The sequence below is a fragment of the Cherax quadricarinatus genome, chromosome 16 (genome assembly GCF_038502225.1).
Source record: "Cherax quadricarinatus isolate ZL_2023a chromosome 16, ASM3850222v1, whole genome shotgun sequence".
NCBI lineage: Eukaryota > Metazoa > Arthropoda > Malacostraca > Decapoda > Parastacidae > Cherax > Cherax quadricarinatus.
In genome coordinates this window covers 27,157,753-27,184,439 of record NC_091307.1, presented here as the reverse complement: position 1 = coordinate 27,184,439, position 26,687 = coordinate 27,157,753, and the positions used below count along the sequence as shown (strand labels likewise).

Below are 26,687 nucleotides of genomic sequence, written 5' to 3'. Positions count from 1 at the left end.
GGGTCTTAACGACGGTAGCTAAAGCTAATTTCGAGGAGTCATTTATTGCACCATTCGCAGGCTTGATTTTCACACGATTCGACAGCATTGTGAAAAGTATGTGACGTCTGTAGAATTTAAATTCTACACCCTGGCGGGGTCGAAGAGAGGCTTCTTGAGTGTAGAGCAACTCTGTGATCGGACTGTGTGATCAAGCGACAGTGAGTGAGTCCACTAACACTCAGGTACCCATTTTAAACTGATAGGTGAACAAGGACAGGGACAGCAGGTGTCATATGGAAACACGTCCCTAATATTTCCCTGCAGTACCGGAGGAGATTCGAACCCTGGACCTCAGTGTGTGAGCTGAGTGTAGGTAAGTAAATAAGTAAGTTTATTCAGGTATACACAAATACAGTTACATAGATTATCATACATAGCAGCATATGTGTAGAGAACCTGGGATAACACAAAAAAGTCAGACAAAGTGACTTTTTTTCATTGGTGTGTGCTAGCGATCGAACGACGTGTTTCCTTATACCTGGTGTCCTTATTCACCCGGCAGTAAAATGGGTACCTGGGTGTTAATCGACTGGTGTGGGTCGCATCCTGGGACAAAATGTCTAGGCAAAATAGAGGCTCTCTTTGCATTGCAACCCACTATTGTAAATACAAAATCTCGATGTACTGTTTGCAAAGACATAAAATAAATAAATAAATAAAATAAAATTTGCCCGAAATGGTCTGTATAACGAGGGGCTTTCTATATAGTCTGTATACCTTGTACATGTGCTTGTAGAAAATAAAGGTATTTTTTTATTATTATTATTATTATTATTATTATTATTATTATTATTATTATTATTATTATTATTATTATTATTATTATTATTATTAATACGTTACATCCGAGCCAGTGGTTGGCTTCCTTAAAAAGCCGCAGAAAAACCAGACGCACTGGAAATGGAACTTATGTTTGTGGCTAACAGCAATATGCCGCTATAATTATTCCAGACACAAGTAATCCATAAAAATGACTAGTAAATTATTCCATCGATGCATAGTCCAGAGAGAGACGTGTTAATGTTATTGATAAAGCCAACACTTAGCCTTAATACTATAATCTGTAACGACTTAATGTTAAGAATAAATCTAAGTCTGCTCGAAATACCTAGCCATGCTAGGTGTCCTAGTGGCCCCCTCTGTAATTAGTATTTTATAACATGTAAACCACAAAATACCCAAAACCTGTAAACCCCACATTGTAACCCTTATAGAAAATAAACTTGAATTGAATTGAACACAAAAGTATTCCCTGAATATTCTCTGGACTTACTTGCACTATTTTATCGACTTTTCAGCATAACTGAAAAACTCTATGAAAACCTAAATACACGCATTTGTTGCTTAATTTAATTAACAAACTATGAAAATCCACACACACATAAAACTACCATTTAATTATTGAGATAAAAAGTATTGCAATAGTAGAAGTCGAAGGTTTGTGTGGAGGATCAACATTGTTTACATGAGTCTGCCACACAAGTCTCCTCCTGGTAATATTATCTTCTTTCCTTAATTTAACCTTAATCAAGGCTGAATCTCCTGTGATTTATAGACTCCAGCAGTAGATTATGGAGCACTGCACCGTTTGTAGTGTAAAGAATAGGCCATTAAGGCTATAGTTGTGACAAGAGTCGGTGGTCTTGGCTGCTGCTGTTATTGTAATAATTCTGACTTAAATTTATTTAACGTAGTCGAAATGTGGATTAAACTCTTGAATTACCGCAGAAATGTTTTTCATGTATAATAATTGTATTTGTGTAGCTGTGCCTAAATAAACTTGCTGTATAACCCCAGTGCAGCAATATATGTCAGTCATGGCATGAACCAGTCATGGAATGAACCAGTCATGGCATGAACCAGTCATGGCATGAACCAGTCATGGCATGAACCAGTCATGTAGCATGTGCCTAAATGAACCAGTCTTGAACCAGTCTGCCATGGCATAATGGCCCAGTCAGTGCAGCAATATATGTCAGTCATGGCATGAACCAGTCATGGCATGAACCAGTCATGGAATGAACCAGTCATGGCATGAACCAGTCATGGCATGAACCAGTCATGGAATGAACCAGACATGGAATGAACCAGTCATGGAATGAACCAGTCATGGAATGAACCAGTCATGGCATGAACCAGTCATGGAATGAACCAGTCATGGAATGAACCAGTCATGGCATGAACCAGTCATGGAATGAACCAGTCATGGAATGAACCAGTCATGGAATGAACCAGTCATGGAATGAACCAGTCATGGAATGAACCAGTCATGGCATGAACCAGTCATGGCATGAACCAGTCATGGCATGAACCAGTCATGGCATGAACCAGTCATGGCATGAACCAGTCATGGCATGAACCAGTCATGGCATGAACCAGTCATGGCATGAACCAGTCATGGCATGAACCAGTCATGGCATGAACCAGTCATGGCATGAACCAGTCATAGTATAGTAGGTCTTTGTCGAAGACCTACTTAGAAAAAAAATCAAGAGGAGTTTCACTCTTTAAAAGAAAATCAAGATGACTTTATTTTGTATCTAAATCCCCATTAAGGTTATATATTAACTTTCTTATTTCAGCTACCATGTCTTCAGACAAGAAACCAGCAGATAAAAAGCCCACAGAGGCAACTACTGAAGATGCTACTTTGGGTAACGTAATTACTGAAGGTGGAAGACTTGTCAAAATGGAAGTTGATTATTCAGCCACTTGTGATGAAAAAATACCAGCTGCACAACAGATGGCAAAAGATGGTAGAGTACAAGAGGCAGTGGACAGCTTGATGGTGTTGGAGAAGCAGACAAGAACAGTTAGTATTAATTGTTATCCATCTTCTCTACTATTAAAAATTGGTAGAATTATATCTTTTAGTAATCAGAAAATAATGGGATGTTTGACTTAAGAGTATCATAGGTTAAAATATTCCACATTCAATAATTTAATTTAGGCTACATTGTGCTCACCAGTAGCTTGAGGTTTGATTAATCTCCTGGTGAGCGAACATTGCATATATGTTCATTTACCTAAATTGATGTTAGATGTGTTGATGAATAATTGGCAAGTCCATCTTACTGTGAGAGCAAGGTTATATCTGCTTCTGTTGCCCCAGAGGGCCTCCATTCCATGTCATGCACTCATTCTTTTTATAAAACCATTACTTTCATTGATGTTACTAATTCGAGGCTGTGGAGTCAGATGGGCAGACTAAGACATTAACTCTTTGACCATCTGCCACATAGAACTATATTATTGATGCCAGGGTTCGTTTTGTAGATGTATGTCATGAGTTCACCTCACAGATAAGCTGTGAGTAGTAACTTTTAGCCTAGATACAAGAGAATGGGTCTGTGGTGAGTGTGAACACAATTTAAAAAAGATCTTGCTTCACGTGGTGCATGATGAGAAAACAAAACACTGACCTTGTTTGGCTTAAAATAGCGATTTTGATGGGTTTTCTAGGATGGATTTTATGGTTTTATTGACTCTTGGTATCGTTTGATAGAATGGAAGACATTCTTCTGAAATAGAGAAGATTTTAGTTGATTCCAAGACTAGAATTAGCTTGAAATCGGCCCAAAACAGAAATACGTATTCGATTTTTGCCAATACTATTCCTGAGGATGGGTAAAACTTTCCCTCCCCCATCCCCTCCATATCTGTTTTATGGGTTTTACTGGGTCTGATTCAATTATTGGGATGCCATAAACCTTGAAAAATCATTCCTGGTTGAATTTTATTAACCAAGAAATAGGGTATATCATTAATTTTTGTGTGATTTATTAAAAAAATAAGGTAAGTGTAATATAGAAGAGCCTTGGAGATATGAAAATTGCATAGAGGAAATGGTGTTTTAGTGCCTAAGAGTTTTGATAGTTGAACAGGTGGTTACTTGTACTCAGTCGATAGAACGGAAGACATACTAGCGAAATTGCTAATAATCCTTATACAAGAAGGCCACCCACTTATTCAGCAGGTTAGTTTCTGGGCTACTGCTGTAAAGTGAAAATCACTGTAGAGTGAAACATTACTTTTTTTTTTTTTTCACTTTCAGATGTGTCTTAACCCTTTGACTGTCACAACCCCCAATCCTGAGGTGTCTCCTGGTGTCGCAAAATTTAAAAAAAAAAATTATTTTTTCTTATGGAATGATAGAGAATCTTTTCCCGATTGTAATGACACCAAAAAAGCTAAATTTGATGGAAAGCTGACGGAATTGTGCTCTCACGAAGTTAGCAACCTCGGCGATATTTACAAATCGGCAATTTCGCCCACTTTGAGCCCTATTTTCGGCTAATTCCATTGTTCCAGTCTACCAAACGCATAGCTATTTCTTTAGAACTCCATTTTTTTCTATCGATTGAGTACAAGAAACTGCCCATTTACCGATTTCAACTACCCAATAATGAGGTCAGAAATTTGCAATTTGGCCAATTTCACGAAAATTAAAAAATATGACAATTTCAAAATAAGGTCCAGAATGAACAATGCAGACATTCCTGACTCTAAAATAACATTTTCTTTGTTCATCAGTCACGTCTCCAGGCCCCTCTGATATTGCTCTTGCTTTCTATTTGAATTTTTATTCAAACAAAAAATAGAAGACTTACTATTATGCAGACTACTGCAATACTGTAATAATTGTATAAATAACATCAACCCATTCATGACTGCATATTAGAATGGCTAGTTAGACGTTTATTGGACAATGACATCATTTGTTTACTTTTGAACATTGGCAAAAATCAAACATTTTCCCTACTTTGAGCTCCATTTCCAGGTTCTTTTTATAGTAAAATCAATCAAAATCACCTCTACTTCTATAATATGTTTTCCATTCTATCAAATGAGACCAAGAAAATGAGAATACAACCATAAATACTATACGAAAATAGACCACAAAAACGGCATTTTAATTAAAAAAAATGGTCGGAGTTTTTTTTTTCTCATTATGCACTGCGTGCTCCAGGATTTTTTTTATATGGTGCACACTGGCCACACAGACCCATTCTCTCACATGTGGGCCTACCAGCTTTCTCCTACTTGATTTGAAGCCTCTAGAATTTATGAGTACAGGTCTCCCTCAACATTCGCGAGGGTTAGGGGATCAAGAGCCTCACGAATGTTGAAAAACCGTGAATGTTTGGTGCCCCCAATATATTGTAGGGGAATATAATACAATACTGCTTCCTTAACTTGTTGAACCATGAACAATCATAAAATACATGAAAACGTCGTAAATTGTACTAAATATATACATGTTATGCTTTAATAACATGTATGTTATTAAATACCACAGACTCCACCACTGCCTCCACCACTTCCCCAACCACTGCGAGTCCCTACTACCCTCCCTCCGACCCCCACAACTGGCAGCCATCCCTCCCACCACTCAGTGTGGTGAGTGTTTTGTTTGTTCATTATTTGCTATTAAACTACAGTATAAATAATGTAAACCCATTCATGACTGCATATTGCAATGGCTATTCGGACAGGTATTAGACGGCGACATCATGTGTTTACTCTTGAACACAGCAAAGAATCAAACATTTCTGCTACTGCTAATAATAAGAATAGTAATAATAATAATAATAATAATAATAATAATAATAATAATAATAATAATAATAATAATAATAATACAATATAATTGATGAAGGAAATTGTACAAAAATACGAGGGAGTGGTTGACACATCGTCAGTGTGGCTTTGTTTATGCTGGAGTGAGCGTTAGTCTCCCTGCTCTTCCAAACATTTCATGATAATTCAGGGGTTGAGGCAGTGGTATTTAATAACATATATGTTATAAATAATAATAGTACATATTATTAATAACATGTATGTTATTAAATACCACTGCCTCAATCGCTGCCTCAACAGCTGCCTCACCCACTGCCTCAATCGCTGCCTCAACAGCTGCCTCACCCACTGCCTCAATCGCTGCCTCAACAGCTGCCTCAACCACTGCCTCAATCGCTGCCTCAACAGCTGCCTCACCCACTGCCTCAATCGCTGCCTCAACAGCTGCCTCACCCACTGCCTCAATCGCTGCCTCAACAGCTGCCTCACCCACTGCCTCAATCGCTGCCTCAACAGCTGCCTCAACAGCTGCCTCAACAGCTGCCTCACCCACTGCCTCAATCGCTGCCTCAACAGCTGCCTCAACCACTGCCTCAATTGCTGCCTCAACAGCTGCCTCACCCACTGCCTCAATCGCTGCCTCAACAGCTGCCTCACCCACTGTCTCAATCGCTGCCTCAACAGCTGCCTCACCCACTGCCTCAATCGCTGCCTCAACAGCTGCCTCACCCACTGCCTCAATCGCTGCCTCAACAGCTGCCTCAACCACTGCCTCAATCGCTGCCTCAACAGCTGCCTCACCCACTGCCTCAATCGCTGCCTCAACAGCTGCCTCACCCACTGCCTCAATCGCTGCCTCAACAGCAGCCTCAACAGCTGCCTCACCCACTGCCTCAATCGCTGCCTCAACCACTGCCTCAACAGCTGCCTCAACAGCTGCCTCAACAGCTGCCTCAACAGCTGCCTCAACCACTGCCTCTACCACTCCAGTCGCACTCAATCTACAAGCACCAAACACAATGAATTATTGTGAAATGTTTGGAAGAGCAGGGAGACTAATGTTCACTCCAGCATAAACAAAGCCACACTGACGATGTGTCGACCACTCCCTCGTATTTTTGTACAACTTCCTTCTTCAATTATATCGTATTTATTATTATTATTATTATTATTATTATTATTATTATTACTATTCTTATTATTAGCAGTAGCAGAAATGTTTGATTCTTTGCTGTGTTCAAGAGTAAACACATGATGTCACCGTCTAATACCTGTCCGAATAGCCATTCCAATATGCAGTCATGAATGGGTTTACATTATTTATACTGTAGTTTAATAGCAAATAATGAACAAACAAAACACTCACCACACTGAGTGGTGGGAGCTGGCTGCCAGTTGCTGGGGTCGGTGGAAGGGTAGTAGGGACGGGGGGAAACTTGAATATAATTTGGCGGCTTGGAATTTGGTGGCTGGGAATTTGGCGGTTGGGAATTCGCGAATGTGTGAAGCCCGCGAAAGCTGAAAACGTGAATGTTGAGGGAGACCTGTATATGTACGTCAAACACGGTACCTCGTAAGACGTATATATACGGCCGCGACAGTCAAGGGTTAATGCTTTCTAACATGCTTACACGGATATATATTTAGTGAGCACTTGATCTAGTCCTAAAAATGCATATACAGTAGTCACATTACTTTTTTTTTTTTTTTTCAACAAACCAGCCATATCCCACCGAGGCAGGGTGACCTAAAAAGAAAAACGAAAGTCCCTTTAAATTTAGTAATTTATACAGGAGAAGGGGTTACTAGCCTCTTGCTCCCAGCATTTTAATAACCTCTTATGACATGCATGGCTTACAGAGGAAGAATTCTGTTCCACTTCTCCATGGAGATAAGAGGAAATAAACAAGAACAAGAAAACATAAGGAAATAGAAGAAAACCCAGAGAGAAGTGTATATACATGTATATGCTTGTGTATGCTTGTGCAGTGTGACCTGAGTGTAAGTAGAAGTAGCAAGATGTACTTGAAACCTTGCATGTTTATGAGACAAAAAAAAAGACAGCAGCAATCCTACCATCATGTAAAACAATTACAGGTTTTCGTTTTACACTCACTTGGCAGGACAGTAGTACCTCCCTAGGCGGTTGCCGTCTACCAACCTACTACTTAGGAGTCACATTACTTACCTTAGTTACACTTGTAAAAAACTTACTTTTTCAATATTTTCCTGCAGGGTGCTGATGCGCATTCTACCAGCAGGGTTCTTGTTGCTGTTGTGGAAATCTGTTTTGAAGCTGGAGAATGGAATCTGTTGAATGAAACTGTAGTTACACTCACTAAGAAGCGTTCTCAGATCAAGATGGCTGTCACCAAGATGGTTCAGAAGTGCTGTGACTATGTGGATAAGACTCCTGATAAAGAAGCTAAACTTAAATTAATGGATACGTTAAGGTTTGTAATACCTGTATAGAATAACCACATTATTATATGTTATGGTTATATAACACTGCCAGCACAGTTTTTAAGAGAAAGGCCAAATAGGAGTAAACTTTGACTGTAGACAATATTTTGCTAAAGATTAACATTACGTGATATTTTACCTTCATTTTGTGACTTCATAATTAAAGTGTTGTTATAAAGTTTTGGAATTTAACCTGACCTTCCTCTCCTTTGTTTGAATCTAATTGTCTCCCATTTTCCCAGGCACTATATGATCCCTTCATGAATGTATTAATAATGTTCTACTATATTTTTGGTCATATTATTTCACTATGTAGTTCTCCATGTTCTCCCTTTATCATTACTCGTGACCATCTCACACCAAGGCAGGGTGACCCAAAACAAAAAAGAAAACTATTAAGTTTTTCTTCTTTTTACGTTTAATAATTCCTACCATAGTCATGCTACTAAATTAACTTTTTTGTATTTTTTATACATATAATTTAATTTCATGGTTTCTTTCTCAACTTCTATAATCTTCTTTTCAACCAAATTTTGTACTTTCACTTTGTTCAAGGGTAGTAAAGGGCTCTTGATCCAAGGAATTGGAGCTACCTTTCCCTTCCTTGAATCAAATTTGATTGCTTCCCATTCCCTAGGTGTTGTATGATCCCTGGTGGTTGAGCACTTCCCCGTGAATAGGTAATAGCTACAGTAATTGTAGTTTCCTTTATGATTATGATATAAATATTCCAGTAAAACTTCAACATTTTGCATATCTCAAGTTATAATTTATACAAAATTCTATCAGATTTATTAGTACCAGATTTATTTTTGCAAAGGTATGGTTAAAAGAAGAATTCTTTGGTTAGCTACATGTGGGCTAGAAGAAGGAAGTTGATACAGTAGACAGTTGATGAAGAAGCGATCTTCTGGGACATTTTTACTTTGACGATTGAAGAATTATGGAAGTTTTTTAATCATGATGCCAGGATGTTTATTTATGACACTGGAAATATAGGGATAAATAGTGCTTTTATTTAATCTTTTCAGTGTCAGTCCTGTTGTTCAATGGCTTTGAAGCCATTGTCAGTCCCGTAGTACTATGCCATGAGCTCAGCTCACTCAGATAAGCTGTGAACAGTAAATTTGGGCCTAGATATGATAGAATGGGTCTATGTGGTAAGTGTGCACCATGTAAACAAAATCTTGCAGCACACAGTGCATTATGAGAAAAAACTGCAACCGTGTTTTTGGTTTAACCCTTTGAGGGTCGCCAGGCCCTCTCCGAGACTTGTTCTCAGGGTCACCAAAATTTAAAAAAAAAATTATTTTTTGTTATGAAAAGATAGAGAATCTTTTTCCCGATCATAATGACACCAAAAGTATGAAATTTGATGGAAAACTTACGGAATTATGCTCTCGCGAAGTTAGCAGTCTCGACGATGTTTACACATTGGCGATTTTGCCCACTTTGAGCCCAATTTTCAGCCAATTCCAGTGTAACAGTCGACAAAAATCATAACTATTTCGCTAGAACTTTGTTTTTTCTATTGAATGAGTACAAGAAATCACCCATTTACCAATTTCAACTATCCAATAAAGTGGTCATAATTTAGCAATTTTGCCAATTTCACACAAATTTCAAAAGATGCCAATTTCCAAATAGGGTCCAGAATAAACAAGAAAGACATTCTTGGCACTAAAATAACATTTCCTCTGTTCATTAGTCACATCCCCACGCCCCTCTTACATTTCTTTTGCTTTCCACTTTGAATTATTATTCTCACAAAAAATAGAAGATTTACTGTTATGCAGACTACTGTATTAGTGTAGAAATTGTATAAATAATACCAGCACACTTGTGAAAGAATATTAGATTCACCAGTATTGGACGCGTGGCATGACTTATTTATTTTTGAACTTTGGCAAAAATCAAACATTTGTGCTACTTCGAGCTCAATTTCAAGGTACTTTTCATTGTGAAACCAATCAGAATCATCTCAGTTTCTGTAATATGTCTTCCATTCTACAAAATAAGACCAGGAAAACTAGAATACAACCATAAATACCATATGAAAATACAGTGCAAAGTCGCTGTTTTAAACCAAAAACACGGTCAAAGTTTTTTTTTTCTCATTACGCACTGTGTGCTGCAGGATGTTTTTTTATACTGCGCACACTGACCACATAGACCCATTCTTTCATATGTAGGCCTTCCAGCTTTCTCTTGCTAGATTTGAGAGCGCTAGAATTTGTGTACTAGTACATAAAAAACCCTGGCGCGTAAGCCGTACTAGTACGGCCGAAACTCCAAAAGGGTTAAAACAGTGACTTTGTGGTGTATTTTCATATGGTTTTTATGGTTGTGTTCTTGGTTTCTTGGTCTCATTTGATAGAATGGAAGAAAAATAACAGAAATGAAGATGATTTTGATTGGTTTCTTGACTGAAAGTACCTTGAAATTGAGCTCAAAGTATCATAAATGTTTGATTTCTGCCATTATTCCAGGGTATACAAATGACGCCATTTGTCCAATCTGTATCCAGCTGGCTAGCCTAATACGCATTTAGGAATGCACTGACATTATTTATATAATTATTATAATAATGCTGTAGTCTACATAACAGTAAATCTTCAGTTTTTGTGTGAATAAAAATTCAAAATGGAAAGCAAGCATAATATAAGAGGGGCCTGGAGACATGACTAAGGAATAGAGGAAATATTTTTTAGTGCCAGGAATGTCTACATTGTTTATTCTGGCACTTTTTGAATTTTGTGTGAAATTGGCCAAACTGCCATTTTCTGATCACTTTATTGGATAGTTGAAATAGGTAAATGGGTGGTTTCTTGTACTCAGTTGATAGAATAGAAGGAATACTAGCAAAATAGCAGTGAGTTTGGTTGACTGGAGCAATGCAGTTGGCAAAAAAATAGGGCGCAAAGTGGGCAAAATCGCTGATGCGTAAATATCACTGAGATCGCTAAATTTGCGAGAACGTAATTCTGTAAATTTTCCATCAGATTTCATACTTTGATTTCATTAGCTTCGGAAAAAAATTCTATTATTTCATAAGAATTTTTTTAATTTCTAATTTTTCGACCCTGAGAGCAAGTTTGAGATTAGGGGTTTTGACCCTGAAAGGGTTAATGAATGTAACCCTATTTTTCCCATATGTTCTTCAGTTGATTTTAGACAATTTTTTATTAAATACCTTTTTCAGGAACATATCCCCTTAATCAATGGTCAACAGTATTTAGTTTTAATTTTTTTCATTATATTTGGGAATGCATTAAGATTTTGATAGGCAAGTTATGGAACTGTGTGTGGGGCATGTGAATTAAGGAAGAGTAAAAAACTTAACTGGAACCTTGAGAGAGAGATATAGAGAGAGATATATATATATAGAGAGAGATATAGAGAGAGAGAGATATAGAGAGAGAGAGATATAGAGAGAGAGAGATATAGAGAGAGAGAGAGATATAGAGAGAGAGAGAGATATAGAGAGAGAGAGAGATATATATAGAGAGAGAGATATAGAGAGAGAGAGATATAGAGAGAGAGAGATATAGAGATAGAGAGAGAGAGATAGAGAGATATAGAGATATAGAGAGATATAGAGAGATAGAGAGAGATAGAGAGAGATAGAGAGAGATAGAGAGAGAGATAGAGATAGAGAGATAGAGAGATAGAGAGATATAGAGAGATAGATATATAGAGAGATAGATATATAGAGAGATAGAGAGAGATATAGAGATAGAGAGAGAGATATAGAGAGATAGAGATAGAGATAGAGATAGAGAGAGAGAGATAGAGAGAGATAGAGATAGAGAGATAGAGATAGAGAGAGATAGAGATAGAGAGATATAGAGAGATAGATATATAGAGAGAGAGATAGATATAGAGAGATAGATATAGAGAGATAGATATAGAGAGATAGATATAGAGAGATAGATATAGAGAGATAGATATAGAGAGATAGATATAGAGAGATAGATATAGAGAGATAGATATATAGAGAGATAGATATATAGAGAGATAGAGAGATATATATAGAGAGAGAGATTTTTCATGTATCTGGTTTTTCAAAATGCATGGAACTCCATTGAGAAAAATGTAAATACATTTTGTGGCCACGTGTTTAATGAAAAGTTCACCATAATTCACCTCTTGAGTACCTATATATAGATGTATATTTGGAGTGTGAGCAGGGTAATATTTATTGAAGGGATTCAGGGAAACCGGTTATTTTCATATAGTCGGCCTTGAGTCCTGGAAATGGGAAGTACAATGCCTGCACTTTAAAGGAGGGGTTTGGGATATTGGCAGTTTGGAGGGATATGTTGTGTATCTCTATACGTATATGCTTCTAAACTGTTGTATTCTGGGCACCTCTGCAAAAGCAGTGATAATGTGTGAGTGTGGTGAAAGTGTTGAATGATGATGAAAGTATTTTCTTTTTGGGGATTTTCTTTCTTTTTTTGGGTCACCCTGCCTCGGTGGGAGACGGCCAACTTGTTGGAAAAAAAAAAAAAAAAATTAAAAGATCTTTAGATTTTCCTGTCCCATGCATGGGCTTACGCGAGTATGGTGAACATCATTTGAGATTTTGTAGTTGAATAATTTTCATTTTTTTTTTTTTTCAACAAGTCGGCCATCTCCCACCGAGGCAGGGTGACCCAAAAAAGAAAGAAAATCCCCAAAAAGAAAATACTTTCATCATCATTCAACACTTTCACCACACTCACACATTATCACTGTTTTTGCAGAGGTGCTCAGAACACAACAGTTTAGAAGCATACACATATAAAGATACACAACATATCCCTCCAAATTGCCAATATCCCAAACCACTCCTTTAAAGTGCAGGCATTGTACTTCCCATTTCCAGGACTCAAGTCCGACTATATGAAAATAATTTTCATATTCATCTTAATTGTATACACTGTGGTGTTGTATGTTATATATGAGTGCTTGTGTGTATAGCTAGTATGAGGAGAAAGGAACTTGTTCAACTCATTTTTTCACATTTGTTTGCATAGGATAAAATACTTTTGGTGTGTTTCATCCATTTTCTGATCTGTAGATAATAGTTTGTTGACTGGGCTCAGCCATATCCTTATGAATTTTTATTGTAATTTGTAAAATGTTATAGATAATAAAAGTAATAGTGAGAATAATACTAACAGAGCAGTCACTGCTGGGAAGATTTACGTAGAGGTTGAACGTGCACGGCTCACTCACAAGCTAGCTATGATGAAGGAAGCTGAAGGAGACATTACAGAAGCTGCTACCATCTTACAGGAGCTACAGGTTGAAACCTTTGGCTCAATGGAACGCAAAGAAAAGGTAAGATTTTTTTCAGTCTCATTATGCAATTGTTTTTGGGATTAAGGGAGGAGGTTGGAAGAACAAATGTTCAGAATCAGATTAAGAGTTAAAGGATATATACAAGTGAAATTTTTTTGTGAAGATGCTTATTTCTGCAAATTTTGGTGTGTCGAGGTAATTTTTGAGATCAGCATAAATGAAAGGTGAAGACATGGAAATTTTCAATCGAAAGTTTCTGTCAATAATTTGAGTCTGAAAGTATATCCCTAGACTAATTTCCTACAGTGACTTATAGCTGGTAGTATATGGTGGGAAACAGCCTATGTGTTAATAAATAAAAATAAAAACCTAGTTACAGTAGGGCCCCACTTTACGGCGTTCCGCTAATACGGTCATTTCAAATTATGACCAAAACTTGCTATACGGCTCTCCCCACCTGACTTTCTAATATGGTCACCGCGCCCCACCCGGGTTGTTTACATTCTCTGTGAGATCCGTAAGCACTAAGTCTCTCCATTATATCTGGAAACTCCAAAATTTCAAGTGTTTTTAAAAGTTATTTCATATTTTATATCTACTCTGATAATTATACTTATGTATACCTGTACCTAAATAAACTTACATACTGTGTTGGCATGCAGGTACACATTAAAATCAGTAAGTGTCTTATGTCTTGAGACGTCTTATTAGTAATGATAAAAATAATCACCAAGTCTCATTAAATGTCGTATATTACATTAATATACATTTTTTTTTTTTCTCTCAACAAGTTGGCCGTCTCCCACCAAGGCAGGATGACCCAAAAAGAAAGAAAATCCCCAAAAAGAAAATACTTTCATCATCATTCAACACTTTCACCTCACACACACATAATCACTGTTTTTGCAGAGGTGCTTAGAACACAACAGTTTAGAAGCATATACGTATAAAGATACACAACATATCCCTCCAAACTGCTAATATCCCAAAACCCCTCCTTTAAAGTGCAGGCATTGTACTTCCTATTTCCAGGACTCAAGTCCGGCTATATAAAAATGACCGGTTTCCCTGAATCCCTTCACTAAATATTACCCTGCTCACACTCCAACAGATTGTCAGGTCCCAAATACCATTCGTCTCTATTCACTCCTATCGAACACGCTCATGCACGCCTGCTGGAAGTCCAAGCCCCTCGCCCACAAAACCTCCCTTACCCCTTCCTTCCAACCTTTTTGAGGACGACCCCTACCTCGCCTTCCTTCTCCTACAGATTTAAATGCTCTCCATGTCATTCTACTTTGATCCATTCTCTCTAAATGACCAAACCACCTCAACAACCCCTCTTCAGCCCTCTGACTAATACTTTTATTAACTCCATACCTTCTCCTAATTTCCATAATCCGAATTTTCTGCATAATATTTACAGCACACATTGCCCTTAGACAGGACATCTCCACTGCCTCCAACCGTCTCCTCGCTGCTGCATTTACCACCCAAGCTTCACATCCATATAAGAGTGTTGGTACTACTATACTTTCATGCATTCCCTTCTTTGCCTCCAAAGATAACGTTTTTTGACTCCACATATACCTCAATGCACCACTCACCTTTTTTCCTTCATCAATTCTATGATTAACCTCATCCTTCATAAATCCATCCGCCGACATGTCAACTCCCAAGTATCTGAAAACATTCACTTCTTCCATACTTCTCCTCCCAAATTTGATATCCAATTTTTCTTTATCTAAATCATTTGATACCCTCATCACCTTACTCTTTTCTATGTTCACTTTCAACTTTCTACCTTTACACACATTCCCAAACTCATCCACTAACCTTTGCAATTTTTCTTTAGAATCTCCCATAAGCACAGTATCATCAGCAAAAAGTAACTGTCAATTCCCATTTTGAATTTGATTCCCCAAAATTTAATCCGACCCCTCCCCCGAACACCCTAGCATTTACTTCTTTTACAACCCCATCTATAAATATATTAAACAACCATGGTGACATTACACATCCCTGTATAAGACCTACTTTTACTGGGAAGTAGTCTCCCTCTCTTCTACACACCCTAACCTGAGCCTCACTATCCTCATAAAAACTCTTTATAGCATTTAGTAACTTACTACCTATTCCATATACTTGCAACATCTGCCACATTGCTCCTCTATCCACTCTATCATATGCCTTTTTTAAATCCATAAGTGCAATAAAAACTTCCCTACCTTTATCTAAATACTGTTCACATATATGCTTCAATGTAAACACTTGATCTACACATCCCCTACCCACTCTGAAACCTCCTTGCTCATCCGCCATCCTACATTCTGTCTTACCTCTAATTCTTTCAATTATAACCCTACCGTACACTTTCCGTGGTATACTCAGTAAACTTATTCCTCTATAATTTTTACAATCTCTTTTGTCCCCTTTCCCTTTATATAAAGGGACTATACATGCTCTCTGCCAATCCCTAGGTACCTTCCCCTCTTTCATACATTTATTAAACAAAAGTACCAACCACTCCAACACTATATCCCCCCTTGCTTTTAACATTTCTGTCATGATCCCATCAGTTCCAGCTGCTTTACCCCTTTTCATTCTACGTAATGCCTCACGTACCTCCCCCACACTTACATTCTGCTCTTCTTCACTCCTAAAAGATGGTATACCTCCCTGGCCAGTGCATGAAATTGCCGCCTCCCTTTCTTCCTCAACATTTAAAAGTTCCTCAAAATATTCTTGCCATCTACCTAATACCTCTCTCACCCCATCTACTGACTCCCCTACTCTGTTTTTAACTGACAAATCCATACTTTCCCTAGGCTTTCTTAACTTGTTTAACTCACTCCAAAATTTTTTCTTATTTTCATTAAAATTTCTTGACAGTGCCTCTCCCACTCTATCATCTGCTCTCCTTTTGCACTCTCTCACCACTCTCTTTACCTTTCTTTTACTCTCCATATAGTCTGGTCTTCTTATAACACTTCTGCTTTGTAAAAACCTCTCATAAGCTACTTTTTTCTCTTTTATCACACCCTTTACTTCATCATTCCACCAATCACTCCTCTTTCCTCCTGCCCCCACCCTCCTATAACCACAAACTTCTGCCCCACATTCTAATACTGCATTTTTAAAACTATTCCAACCCTCTGCAACCCCCCCCCCCCCACTACTCATCTTTGCACTAGCCCACTATTACAACCCAGGATTCCAAATGGCCTGTTATCCCGGGTGTAATGGGAGCAAAATAAACACAGCAGAGAAAGTTTAGACTTATATTATCCTTCACCAATTTAGAACAGCAATATGTACACTATGTACAGTGATAAGTGTAGTGCACTTCACGGTAAGCAAGGCAGAAATAGAAGCCACAAGATAGCAGACCATGCTTCAACCAGCTCTAGAATGGGAATGACAAGGGCAGACAGGAGAGTGGTACCCACATAACCTCTGCGATTGCCAAAACCATCTTCTTATTGGCTAGAACCTGGTCACTAGTTGAACGATGGGGCCCCATCATCAACTCTTAGCAACCTGGTTCCCTGGTTGGGGGAGATAGCCTGTAAATGAGGGTGAGTACATGCGCCGAATAAAGGTTACATACTCTTTGCATGCCACACCCCCACCCCGAGAAGGCTCAGGATTAGGCTGCCACCTCCCAGTGGTAACCGTGCCGCCATGGCACAAAATAATGGGACCGCCTTTCCTCTCCACCATCCAACTCTTAGATAGAGCTCAGCTTTTCTCGTGACAAAAAGCCAAACCCTAAACTCAGAGTGAGACAGCAGTCAGTCAGGCTAGCATAGGTCCAAGATACAGGCGGACGGTAGCCCGCATCCCCTCACTAAAAAAAAAAACCCACACCAGGGGATAAGAAAAAAGAGCGTGAAAAGGGGTTACCACAAATAATATAACATCCTAACCTAAATAAATAAAAATATTAGACTCTAGATAAAGAGTCCGCCACCACATTTTCTTTGTCGGCAATATATTTAATTCTGAGTGAGTATGGTTGCAGTCTTAGCGTCCAGCGCATGAGCCTTGTGTTGTGGTTCTTCATGGCTTGGAGATATACTAGAGGATTGTGATCACTGTAGACTGTGACCACCTGCGATGTCTGGCCTACTTAAACATCGAAATGCTTCAAAGCCAGTACCAGCGCGAGGGCTTCTTTTTCAATGGTAGAGTAAGCCCTCTGATGTGGCTGGAACTTGGCTGAAAAGTATGCTGCAGGCTGCAACTCCTCATTCTCGTTTTGTAATAGTACTGCCCCAACCCCAGACTCACAAGCATCAACCTGTAATGAAAAAGGTTTGGAGAAGTCTGGAGACAAGAGAATGGGTGCAGTACACAATACTCTTTTTGCTTTGTCAAAAGCAGTTTGACAATCTGGGGTCCAATTAAAGGGAACTTTGTGACTGGTAAGAGAGGTAAGAGGGGCTACAATATCTGATAAATTCTTACAGAATCTTCTGTAAAATCCTATCATGCCTAGGAAACGTTGAAGAGATTTCCTATCATGAGGAACTGGATAATCTTTAATAGCAAGAACTTTAGCAAGTTTAGGTGCAACTTTACCACTACCTACTTCATGGCCTAGAAAAGCGACAGTGGCCTGGCCAAAGGAAGATTTAGATAAATTAACTGTTAAATGGGAACTCTGAAAGGTCTCAAAAAGAGCCTTAAGTCTAAGTAGGTGTTGATCCCAAGTATCAGACACCACAACAATATCATCTAGGTACGCTGCCGTGCCTTCAAGTCCTTTAATAGCCTGATGGATAAGTTTCTGGAATGAAGAGGGGGAATTTTTCATTCCGAAGGGGGTAACTGTGTATTGATAATGACCTCCTGGAATTACGAAGGCAGAGATTTCCTTCGCCTTATCCGTTAAAGGTACCTGATAGTAACCTTTAAGGAGATCTAACTTGGACACAAAAGTAGCCTTACCCACAAAGTCAATTACGTCATCCAGACGAGGAAGAGGGTAAGCATCTGTAATTGTGACCTCATTCACCTTACGGTAGTGTGTACACATACGAAACCCTCCATCAGCCTTCTTCACAAGGAAGCACGGTGAAGCCCATGGACTAGATGACTCCTCCACTAAACCATGCTTTAACAAAAATTCTACTTCCTGCTGAAGTAATCTTTGCTTTTCAGGATTAGCTCTGTAGGGGGAGAGTTTAATTGGTTTAGAGTTTCCCACATCTACATCATGATAACCTAACGTACATTTTTTCGGCACATCCGAAAAAATATTAGGATATGACTGTAGAAGCTCGGTTAAATTTGTTGCTTGCGTTTCAGATAGTCCTTCCATTAAAGGGCTGGGATCCTTGAGGAGGACAGAATTTGAAAGTTTAATATTAATTTCAGAGATAAAGTGCAAAGAATCAGAGTCGTCCTCAGAGGTAGAGGACAGAGTCATTACTGGGACTTTATCTGGTGTATGAAAAGATTTTAATTGATTGATGTGGTAAATTTTAGTTTTTGAGGTCTTATCAATGGGAGCTACCACATAATTTACATCAGATAATCTACTTACAATCTGCATAGGTCCCGTAAATCTAGCTTTCAAGGTGTGGCCAGGTATAGGTTCCTGCACCAACACCTTGTCTCCTGGATGGAAGGAGCGGAATTTTGCACTTCTGTCATACCTCTGTTTCATCTTACTTTGAGCTGTCTTTAGGTTAGCCTTGGCTAACTGACGTGCCACCTGCAACCTTGAAGACGAGTTGTGGTGTTGAGCTAACGTCTTCTCCCATCCATCCTTCTTTGAGCACCCGAAGAGGACCTCGTACATTGTGCCCAAATATCAGCTCAAACGGACTATACCCTGTAGACTCTTGCACCGTCTCTCGTACTGAGAACAGCAACAAAGGTAGTGATTCATCCCAGTCTGTAGGAAAGTGCATGCAAAAAGTTCTCATCATGGTTTTTAACGTCTGATGGAATCTTTCCAAGGCGCCCTGGGACTGAGGATGATAGGCAGTGGATAAATTGTGGATTATCCCTAACCTAGTTAATACTTCCCTAAATGCTTTGGCAGTAAAATTGGTACCTTGATCACTTTGAATAGTTTTAGGAATGCCAAAACAAGAAATGAATTTGGTTAAAGCTTTGAGAATAGCTTTAGTATTAATACTACGCATGGGAATTGCTTCAGGATATCTTGTTACTTTATCCATAATCGTAAATAAATATTGATTTCCAGACTTTGACCTAGGTAGTGGACCTACACAATCTATAATTAAATCTGCAAAAGGTTCTCCATCAGCAGGTATAGGTTGGAGAGGTGCAGGTTTAATGGAATGTCCAGGTTTCCCTACTTGCTGACATTCTCGGCAACACCTAATATGATTCTTCACATCTTTCTTTAATTTTGGCCAATAAAATTCTTTTGTGATTCTATACAAGGTTTTTGTAATTCCTAAGTGACCTCCTAATGAAGTATTATGAGCTATATTTAATATTTGTGGTCTAAACTTGGTTGGAACCACTAACCTGTCATACAATTGCCGGCCCTCTATCTCCTTACCAGTCTCAGTGCAGACCAAATAATCATTCTTAAGTTCATACTTGACCGGATGACCCAAAGAGGATTTACCCATAGCTGCCTGAAAAGCGAATTTTAAAGAAGGGTCCTTTCGTTGTTCCTCCTGGAAGGACAGTCCCTCGGGCATGGAAACAGACACATCTGGCAATCCTGCAACCTGGGAATAGGAAGGCTTGATCGGGGTCTGTTCACTTGATTTACAAGGCTCCGGCCGGTGTGCCTCATAAAACAACGTGGCTATTCCGAGATCGGAGTCGTCCAAGGATAGGTCAACATTCTCCCCAGACAACCCTTGGGATGTTGCCCGAGTTATGGCCAACACCGGAGAAGAATTACTCATTATAGGTTCAGGACACGCACTAACAGTAGTAATGTTATTACCCAGTAATAACATGGCATCTTTCATGGGGAATCCTTTTGAGACACCTACAGTCAAGTACCCAGTGTAATATTTGCACTGTACATAAATCTTATGCAAAGGGATAGAATATATAGCTCCTCCAGATGCTTCCAATAAAACAGAGGAATTCAAGGAAGTGTTCTCTGAAAGGGGTAATATTCCTTCTCTTACAAGTGAACAATATGCTCCAGTATCTCTAAAGGTCTTTACTTCGGTTGTTTCTGAGTTTTCCTGAAGGGAAATAAGACTCTTGCAATAATAAGGGGCCATACCTTTTTCTACTTCTCTAGGGGACATGTTACTAGGGATAGAGATTTTCCCAATGGGTTGGGGTTTATGGGGGCAGTTGGGACGGATATGACCTACTTTGTTACAGAGGAAGCAGACGACAGGCTTGCCCTTTACTCCCTGCGGACGTTGCAAATGATGTCGTTCTGGCTGGTGTTTCTCTGGATACTGTTGTCGAGATGCACCCTGTTGAGTAATTTGTCTCTCAGCACGTGGACCATAAGTTGAGAAGCGTGGCTCACCAGGTGACTTAGTTGGCTGACGTAGATGTTCTCCCTCCGGCTGGCACTTCATTCTCCAAGGTTGACGATCTCTGCTCATGCCAGGCTGTTGAAAAGAGAGACGGGACCGCTCTGACAAGGAGCGGTTAGTTTCGAAGGTATCAGCCAACCTGGCTGCCTCCAATGCAGTGGTTAAGTCACGATCCTGCAGAAAGACTCGAACCTCTGGTCCCACAGACTCCAGCAGGTTATCAATCAGAATAAGCTGTACCAGCTCCTCTAAGGTAGAGACACCACTTGCTTTATACCAGCTGGTAAAAGCTTTGGTTTGCTGTCTCGCAAAGTTCACTAGGGATTGACCAAGCTGTCGTCTGCCCAGCTTAAAATTTTTTTTATATTTGGCTGGGATACATGTATATGCTCCCAACACTGTGGTCTTCACTACTTGATAATCAGAAAATTCAGCGTCATTTAATACTGACGTAAATTCCTGTGCCTTACCCAATAATGCTGTATGAACCAACGATGCCCAATGCTGTTCCGGCCACCTCAAGGCTCGAGCCTGATTTTCGAAGCTTTCGAAAAATTGTTCTGGTTCGGCCTCATTGAAGTGGGGAACAAGCTGTACTGCTTTTTGTAAACTAAAATTATTTACAGAATGCGAAAACTGCCTCCTTTCTCTTTCCCTATCAAATTTTTCCCTTGTGAATGCTCTCTGTTCCCTAGTTTGCTCAAGATTGATTTTTGCCAGCTCAAGTGCCAACGACGCTGATTCTCCTTGACAACCCAGCTGCACTTTACTGACCATTTTGCTCCATAGGTGTATCATCTTCCTCCTGCGAGAACATAGTAGTTTTTGCCCTAGCTCCTGTAGAGGGAGGAGTCTGATGTGCCATCTCTTCTTCTATAAGTTTGTCAGCAATCAGTGAACGCAGTTGCGCAGCTGTGAGAGTGCGTTTGTATTTAATGCCAATGGAATGATCAATTTGCCAACAACGCTGTAGGGACAATTTAGGTAGGTTATGCAAAGTATATGCCGACACCAGACGTCTGACTCGTCTAGGTGGCATAAGTTATTCACTATACACAGTACGATTGCAGAATACCCCAACGTAACACGTTAATTTGCAGGACACGCTTAGCTATGCACAGTACGATTGCAGAATATGCATACACGCAAAGCTGACTGCAAAATTCTCCACACCAAACAGGCTAGTAACAACTGACACGCAAAATTTGTAAAGCAATGCCAGACAGCTACACTGTTCTAGAAGATTGACCATAGCGAAGCGAGCACACCGAACAAGCTAGTAGTGAGCTGTTGAACGATCACACAATAGCAAGCCTGACCATAACAGTAACTGACACGCAAAATTTGTAAAGCGTAGGCAAAGCTAATGCAATGCCAGACAGCAAGCTGCACAATGTTCCCGCTACGAGCTTCACCCTAAGCTCAACCGTTTCTCTAAGTCCAGCTCCAGCTCTCGGACAGGCTACCCATATTACAACCCAGGATTCCAAATGGCCTGTTATCTCGGGTGTAATGGGAGCAAAATAAACACAGCAGAAAAAGTTTAGACTTACATTATCCTTCATCAATTTAGAACAGCAATATGTACACTATGTACAGTGATAAGTATAGTGCACTCCACGGTAAGCAAGGCAGAAATAGAAGCCACAAGATAGCAGACCGTGCTTCAACCAGCTCTAGAATGGGAATGACAAGGGCAGACAGGAGAGTGGTACCCACATAACCTCTGCGATTGCCAAAACCATCTTCTTATTGGCTAGAACCTGGTCACTAGTTGAACGACGGGGCCCCATCATCAACTCTTAGCAACCTGGTTCGCTGGTTGGGGGAGATAGCCTGTAAATGAGGGTGTGTACATGCGCCGAATAAAGGTTACGTACTCTTTGCATGCCACACCCACCTTTCTGCCAATAGTCGCTTATATCTCGCCCAAACTTCCTCCTCCTTTAGTTTATACACTTTCACCTCCCTCTTACTTGTTGTTGCCACCTTCCTCTTTTCCCATCTACCTCTTACTCTAACTGTAGCTACAACTAAATAATGATCCGATATATCAGTTGCCCCTCTATAAACATGTACATCCTGGAGCCTACCCATCAACCTTTTATCCACCAATACATAATCTAACAAACTACTTTCATTACGTGCTACATCATACCTTGTATATTTATTTATCCTCTTTTTCATAAAATATGTATTACTTATTACCAAATCTCTTTCTACACATAGCTCAATTAACCCTTTCAGGGTCCGTCCCGTAGATCTATGGCTTTACGTTCAGGGTCCAAACCATAGATCTACGTCACGAGCTCAGCTCACTTTGATAAACTGTGAGTGGCACATTTGGGGGTAGATATGAGAGAATACATGTATGTGGTATGTGTGCACCACATGAAACAAATCCTGCAGCACTCTGTGTATAATGAGAGAAAAAAACTGAGACCATGATTTTCGATTAAAACAGCGACTTTGCAGTGTTTTTTCGTATGTTTTTTGTAGTTGTATTTGGGATTTCTTGGTCTCATTTGATAGAATGGAAGACATATTACTGAAATAGAGATGATTTTGATTGGTTTTAGCAATGGAAATGGCTTGAAACCGAGCTCAAAGTAGCGGAAATGTTAAACTTTTGCCAATGTTCAGGAGTAAACAAATGACCTCACACGTCTAATACACGCCAGCTGGTGGGTCTAATATACATTCACAAATGTGGTGATGATATTTATACAATTATTACAATATTGCATACCAGTAAATCTTCTATTTTTTGGTGTGAATAAACATTCATTATGTGAATAAAAAATCAAAATGGAATTTATTTGTAAAGCCTCAAAACGTAACTAATGAACAGAGGAAATGTTAGTTTAGTGCCAGGAATACCTACATTGTTTATTCTGGACCTTATTTTGAAATTGGAATATTTTGAACTTTGTGTTAAATTGGCCAAATTACCAACTTCTGATCACTTTATTTTGTAGTTGAAACAGTTGACTTGGCGATTTCTTGTGCTCAATCGATAGAATTGAAGTAATACTAGTGAAATAGATAAGAATTTGGTCAACTGGAATGATGTAATTGGCCTAAAATGGGAGTCAAAGTCGGCAAAATCGCTGATTCGTAAATATCGCTGACACATCAAAATTTGCGAGAGCATAATTTCGTCAATTTTCCATCAAATTTCGTACTTTTTGTTTTATTACCTTCACAAAAAGATTCTCTACCATTTCATAAGAAAAAATAACAAATTTTTTTGAAAATTCTTGGACACTGGGGCACCACTTCAGATTTTGGCCTTGGACCCTGAAGGGGTTAAAGGCTCCCCATTTACATTTACCCCTGGCACACCAAATTTACCTACTACTCCCTCCATAACATTTTTACCCACTTTAGCATTGAAATCCCCAACCACCATTACTCTCACACTTGATTCAAAACTCCCCACGCATTCACTCAACATTTCCCAAAATCTCTCTCTCTTCTCTACGCTTCTCTCTTCTCCAGGTGCATACACGCTTACTATAACCCACTTTTCACATCCAATCTTTATTTTACTCCACATAATCCTTGAATTTATACATTTATAGTCCCTCTTTTCCTGCCATAGCTTATCCTGCAACATTATTGCTACTCCTTCTTTAGTTCTAACTCTGTTTGAAACCCCTGACCTAATCCCATTTATTCCTCTCCATTGAAACTCTCTCACCCCCTTCAGCTTTGTTTCACTTAAAGCCAGGACATGCAGCTTCTTTTCATTCATAACATCCACAATCATCTCTTTCTTATCATTTGCACAACATCCACGCACATTCAGACTTCCCAATTTGACAATTTTCTTCTTATTATTCTTTTTAGTAACCTTCACAGGAAAAGGGGTTACTAGCCCATTGTTCCCGGCATTTTAGTTGACTTTTACAACACGCATGGCTTACGGAGGAAAGATTCTTATTCCACTTCCCCATGGATATTAAAGGAAAAGTAATAAGACCAAGAACTATTAAGATAAAATCAAAGAAAACTCAGATGATTGTGTGTAAGTAAACATGTACATGTATGTGTAGTGTGACCTAAGTGTAAGTAGAAGTAGCAAGACATACCTGTAATCTTGCATATTTATGAGACAGACAAAAGACACCAGCAATCCTACCATTATGTAAAACAATTACAGGCTTTCGTTTTACACTCACTTGGCAGGACGGTAGTACTTCCCTGGGTGGTTGCTGTCTACCAACCTACTACTATATATATAAAGGCTCTAAGAGTACTCATCTCTTAACTTTACATTTTAAAGTATTTTTTTTTTTCAGCGGTGAGAAAGGGCATCAGCAATTATGTTAAGAGTTCCACTTAAGTGTTGAATTCTAATCAAATAAGGTTGGATCCTCAGAGCCCACCTGAGGATCTGGGTGTTCTTTGATTTCATAGAATTAATATAAATTAAAGGGTTGTGATAGGAAAATACCATAATTTTATGGGGGGAGGTTCCCAGATAAACGTCAAAATGTTCCAAAGATATTACTAGGGCAAGAGCTTCTTTCTCTACAGTGGCGTAATTCTTTTGGTGACCTTTCAACTTTGAAAAAAAATAAGATATAGGATGCAAAATATCAGTAGAGGGGGATTTCTGAAGTAACACCACCCCCACAGCATAGCCGCTGGCATCAGTGTGTAAATAGAAGAGTTGATTAAAGTCAGGACTTTCCAGTACTTGTGATGAAGAAAGCAACCGCTTCAACCGATTAATAGCTATCTCACAAACTTTCGACCAGCGAAACTTCATCTTACTACTGGTCAACTCAGTAAGAGGAGACACAACCTGAGAAAAATTACGACAGAAACGTCGATAATAACCAGTCATTCCAAGGAACCTCTGTACAGACTTTATATCTTGAGGGATAGGAAACTCGGCAATGGCCCTAACTTTTACATCAACAGGACATACCTCGCCCTGGCCTATACAAAAACCGAGGTATTTAATCTTGGCTTGTCCAAACTGACACTTGGCTAAATTTATGGTGAAGTTGTACTTTTCTAACTTCTTAAATAAGGTTTCCAGGTGAATTAAATGTTGCTCCCACTCATTGCTATATATAACAAGATCATCTAGATATGCATCCACTCCTTCTAAATCATTGGTCAGCAGGTTCATCAGGCGCTGAAAGGTAGAGGCCGCGTTACACAACCCGAAGGGCATAACGCGATAATTGAATAATCCGCCTTGTATAGTAAATGTGGATATTTCTTGGGCTTGCTGGGTAAGCGGCACTTGGTAATAGCCCCTTAATAAATCCAGGCGGGTAACATAGGCGGCTCCTCATACTCTGTGTATTAGATCATCAATACGGGGCAGTGGGAAACCATCCGGTACTGTGAGAGCATTAACCTTATGATAATCAGTGCACATTCTAGAAGTTCCATCAGGCTTGGGAACTAATATACAGGGTGAGGTCCACGGACTTTTACTCCATTCTATGAGTCCATGGGACAACAAAAATTCTACTTCTTTGTTTAATGCTTCTTGTTTGAGTGGACTTGCCCTATAAGGTGACTGTTTGCAAGGCTTACCTCCTTGTACATCTATATCGTGAATTCCCAATGTGCAACACGTAGGGACGTCGTCAAATAAAACCTCATAACGTAATATCAAGTCTTTGATATCTTTTGCTTTTTCCAAATCAAGGTCCATAAGAAAGGTATCAAGAGATTGCAATGTGTCTTGAATTTTTTAAACATACTTCTATCACTTTAGAGATGCTGGGCAGACGTACATTTTCAGTTTCAGCTAAAGGAAGAACTGTCGTAATTGGTACGAGA

The 26,687-nt window shown here is 39.2% G+C and overlaps 1 protein-coding gene across 1 annotated transcript in view; it reads left to right on the top strand.

The window, feature by feature from the left end:
• Positions 1-1,431: 1,431 nt before the first annotated feature.
• Rpn5 (regulatory particle non-ATPase 5) overlaps positions 1,432-26,687 on the top strand; it is a 51,675-nt gene continuing 26,419 nt past the window's right edge. Inside the window, exons 1-4 of the mRNA XM_053776965.2 lie at positions 1,432-1,535; positions 2,625-2,854; positions 7,858-8,075; positions 13,254-13,413. Coding sequence (XP_053632940.2) covers positions 1,508-1,535; positions 2,625-2,854; positions 7,858-8,075; positions 13,254-13,413 — 636 coding nt within the window. The 5' untranslated portion in view covers positions 1,432-1,507. The remainder of the gene's footprint in view (positions 1,536-2,624; positions 2,855-7,857; positions 8,076-13,253; positions 13,414-26,687) is intronic.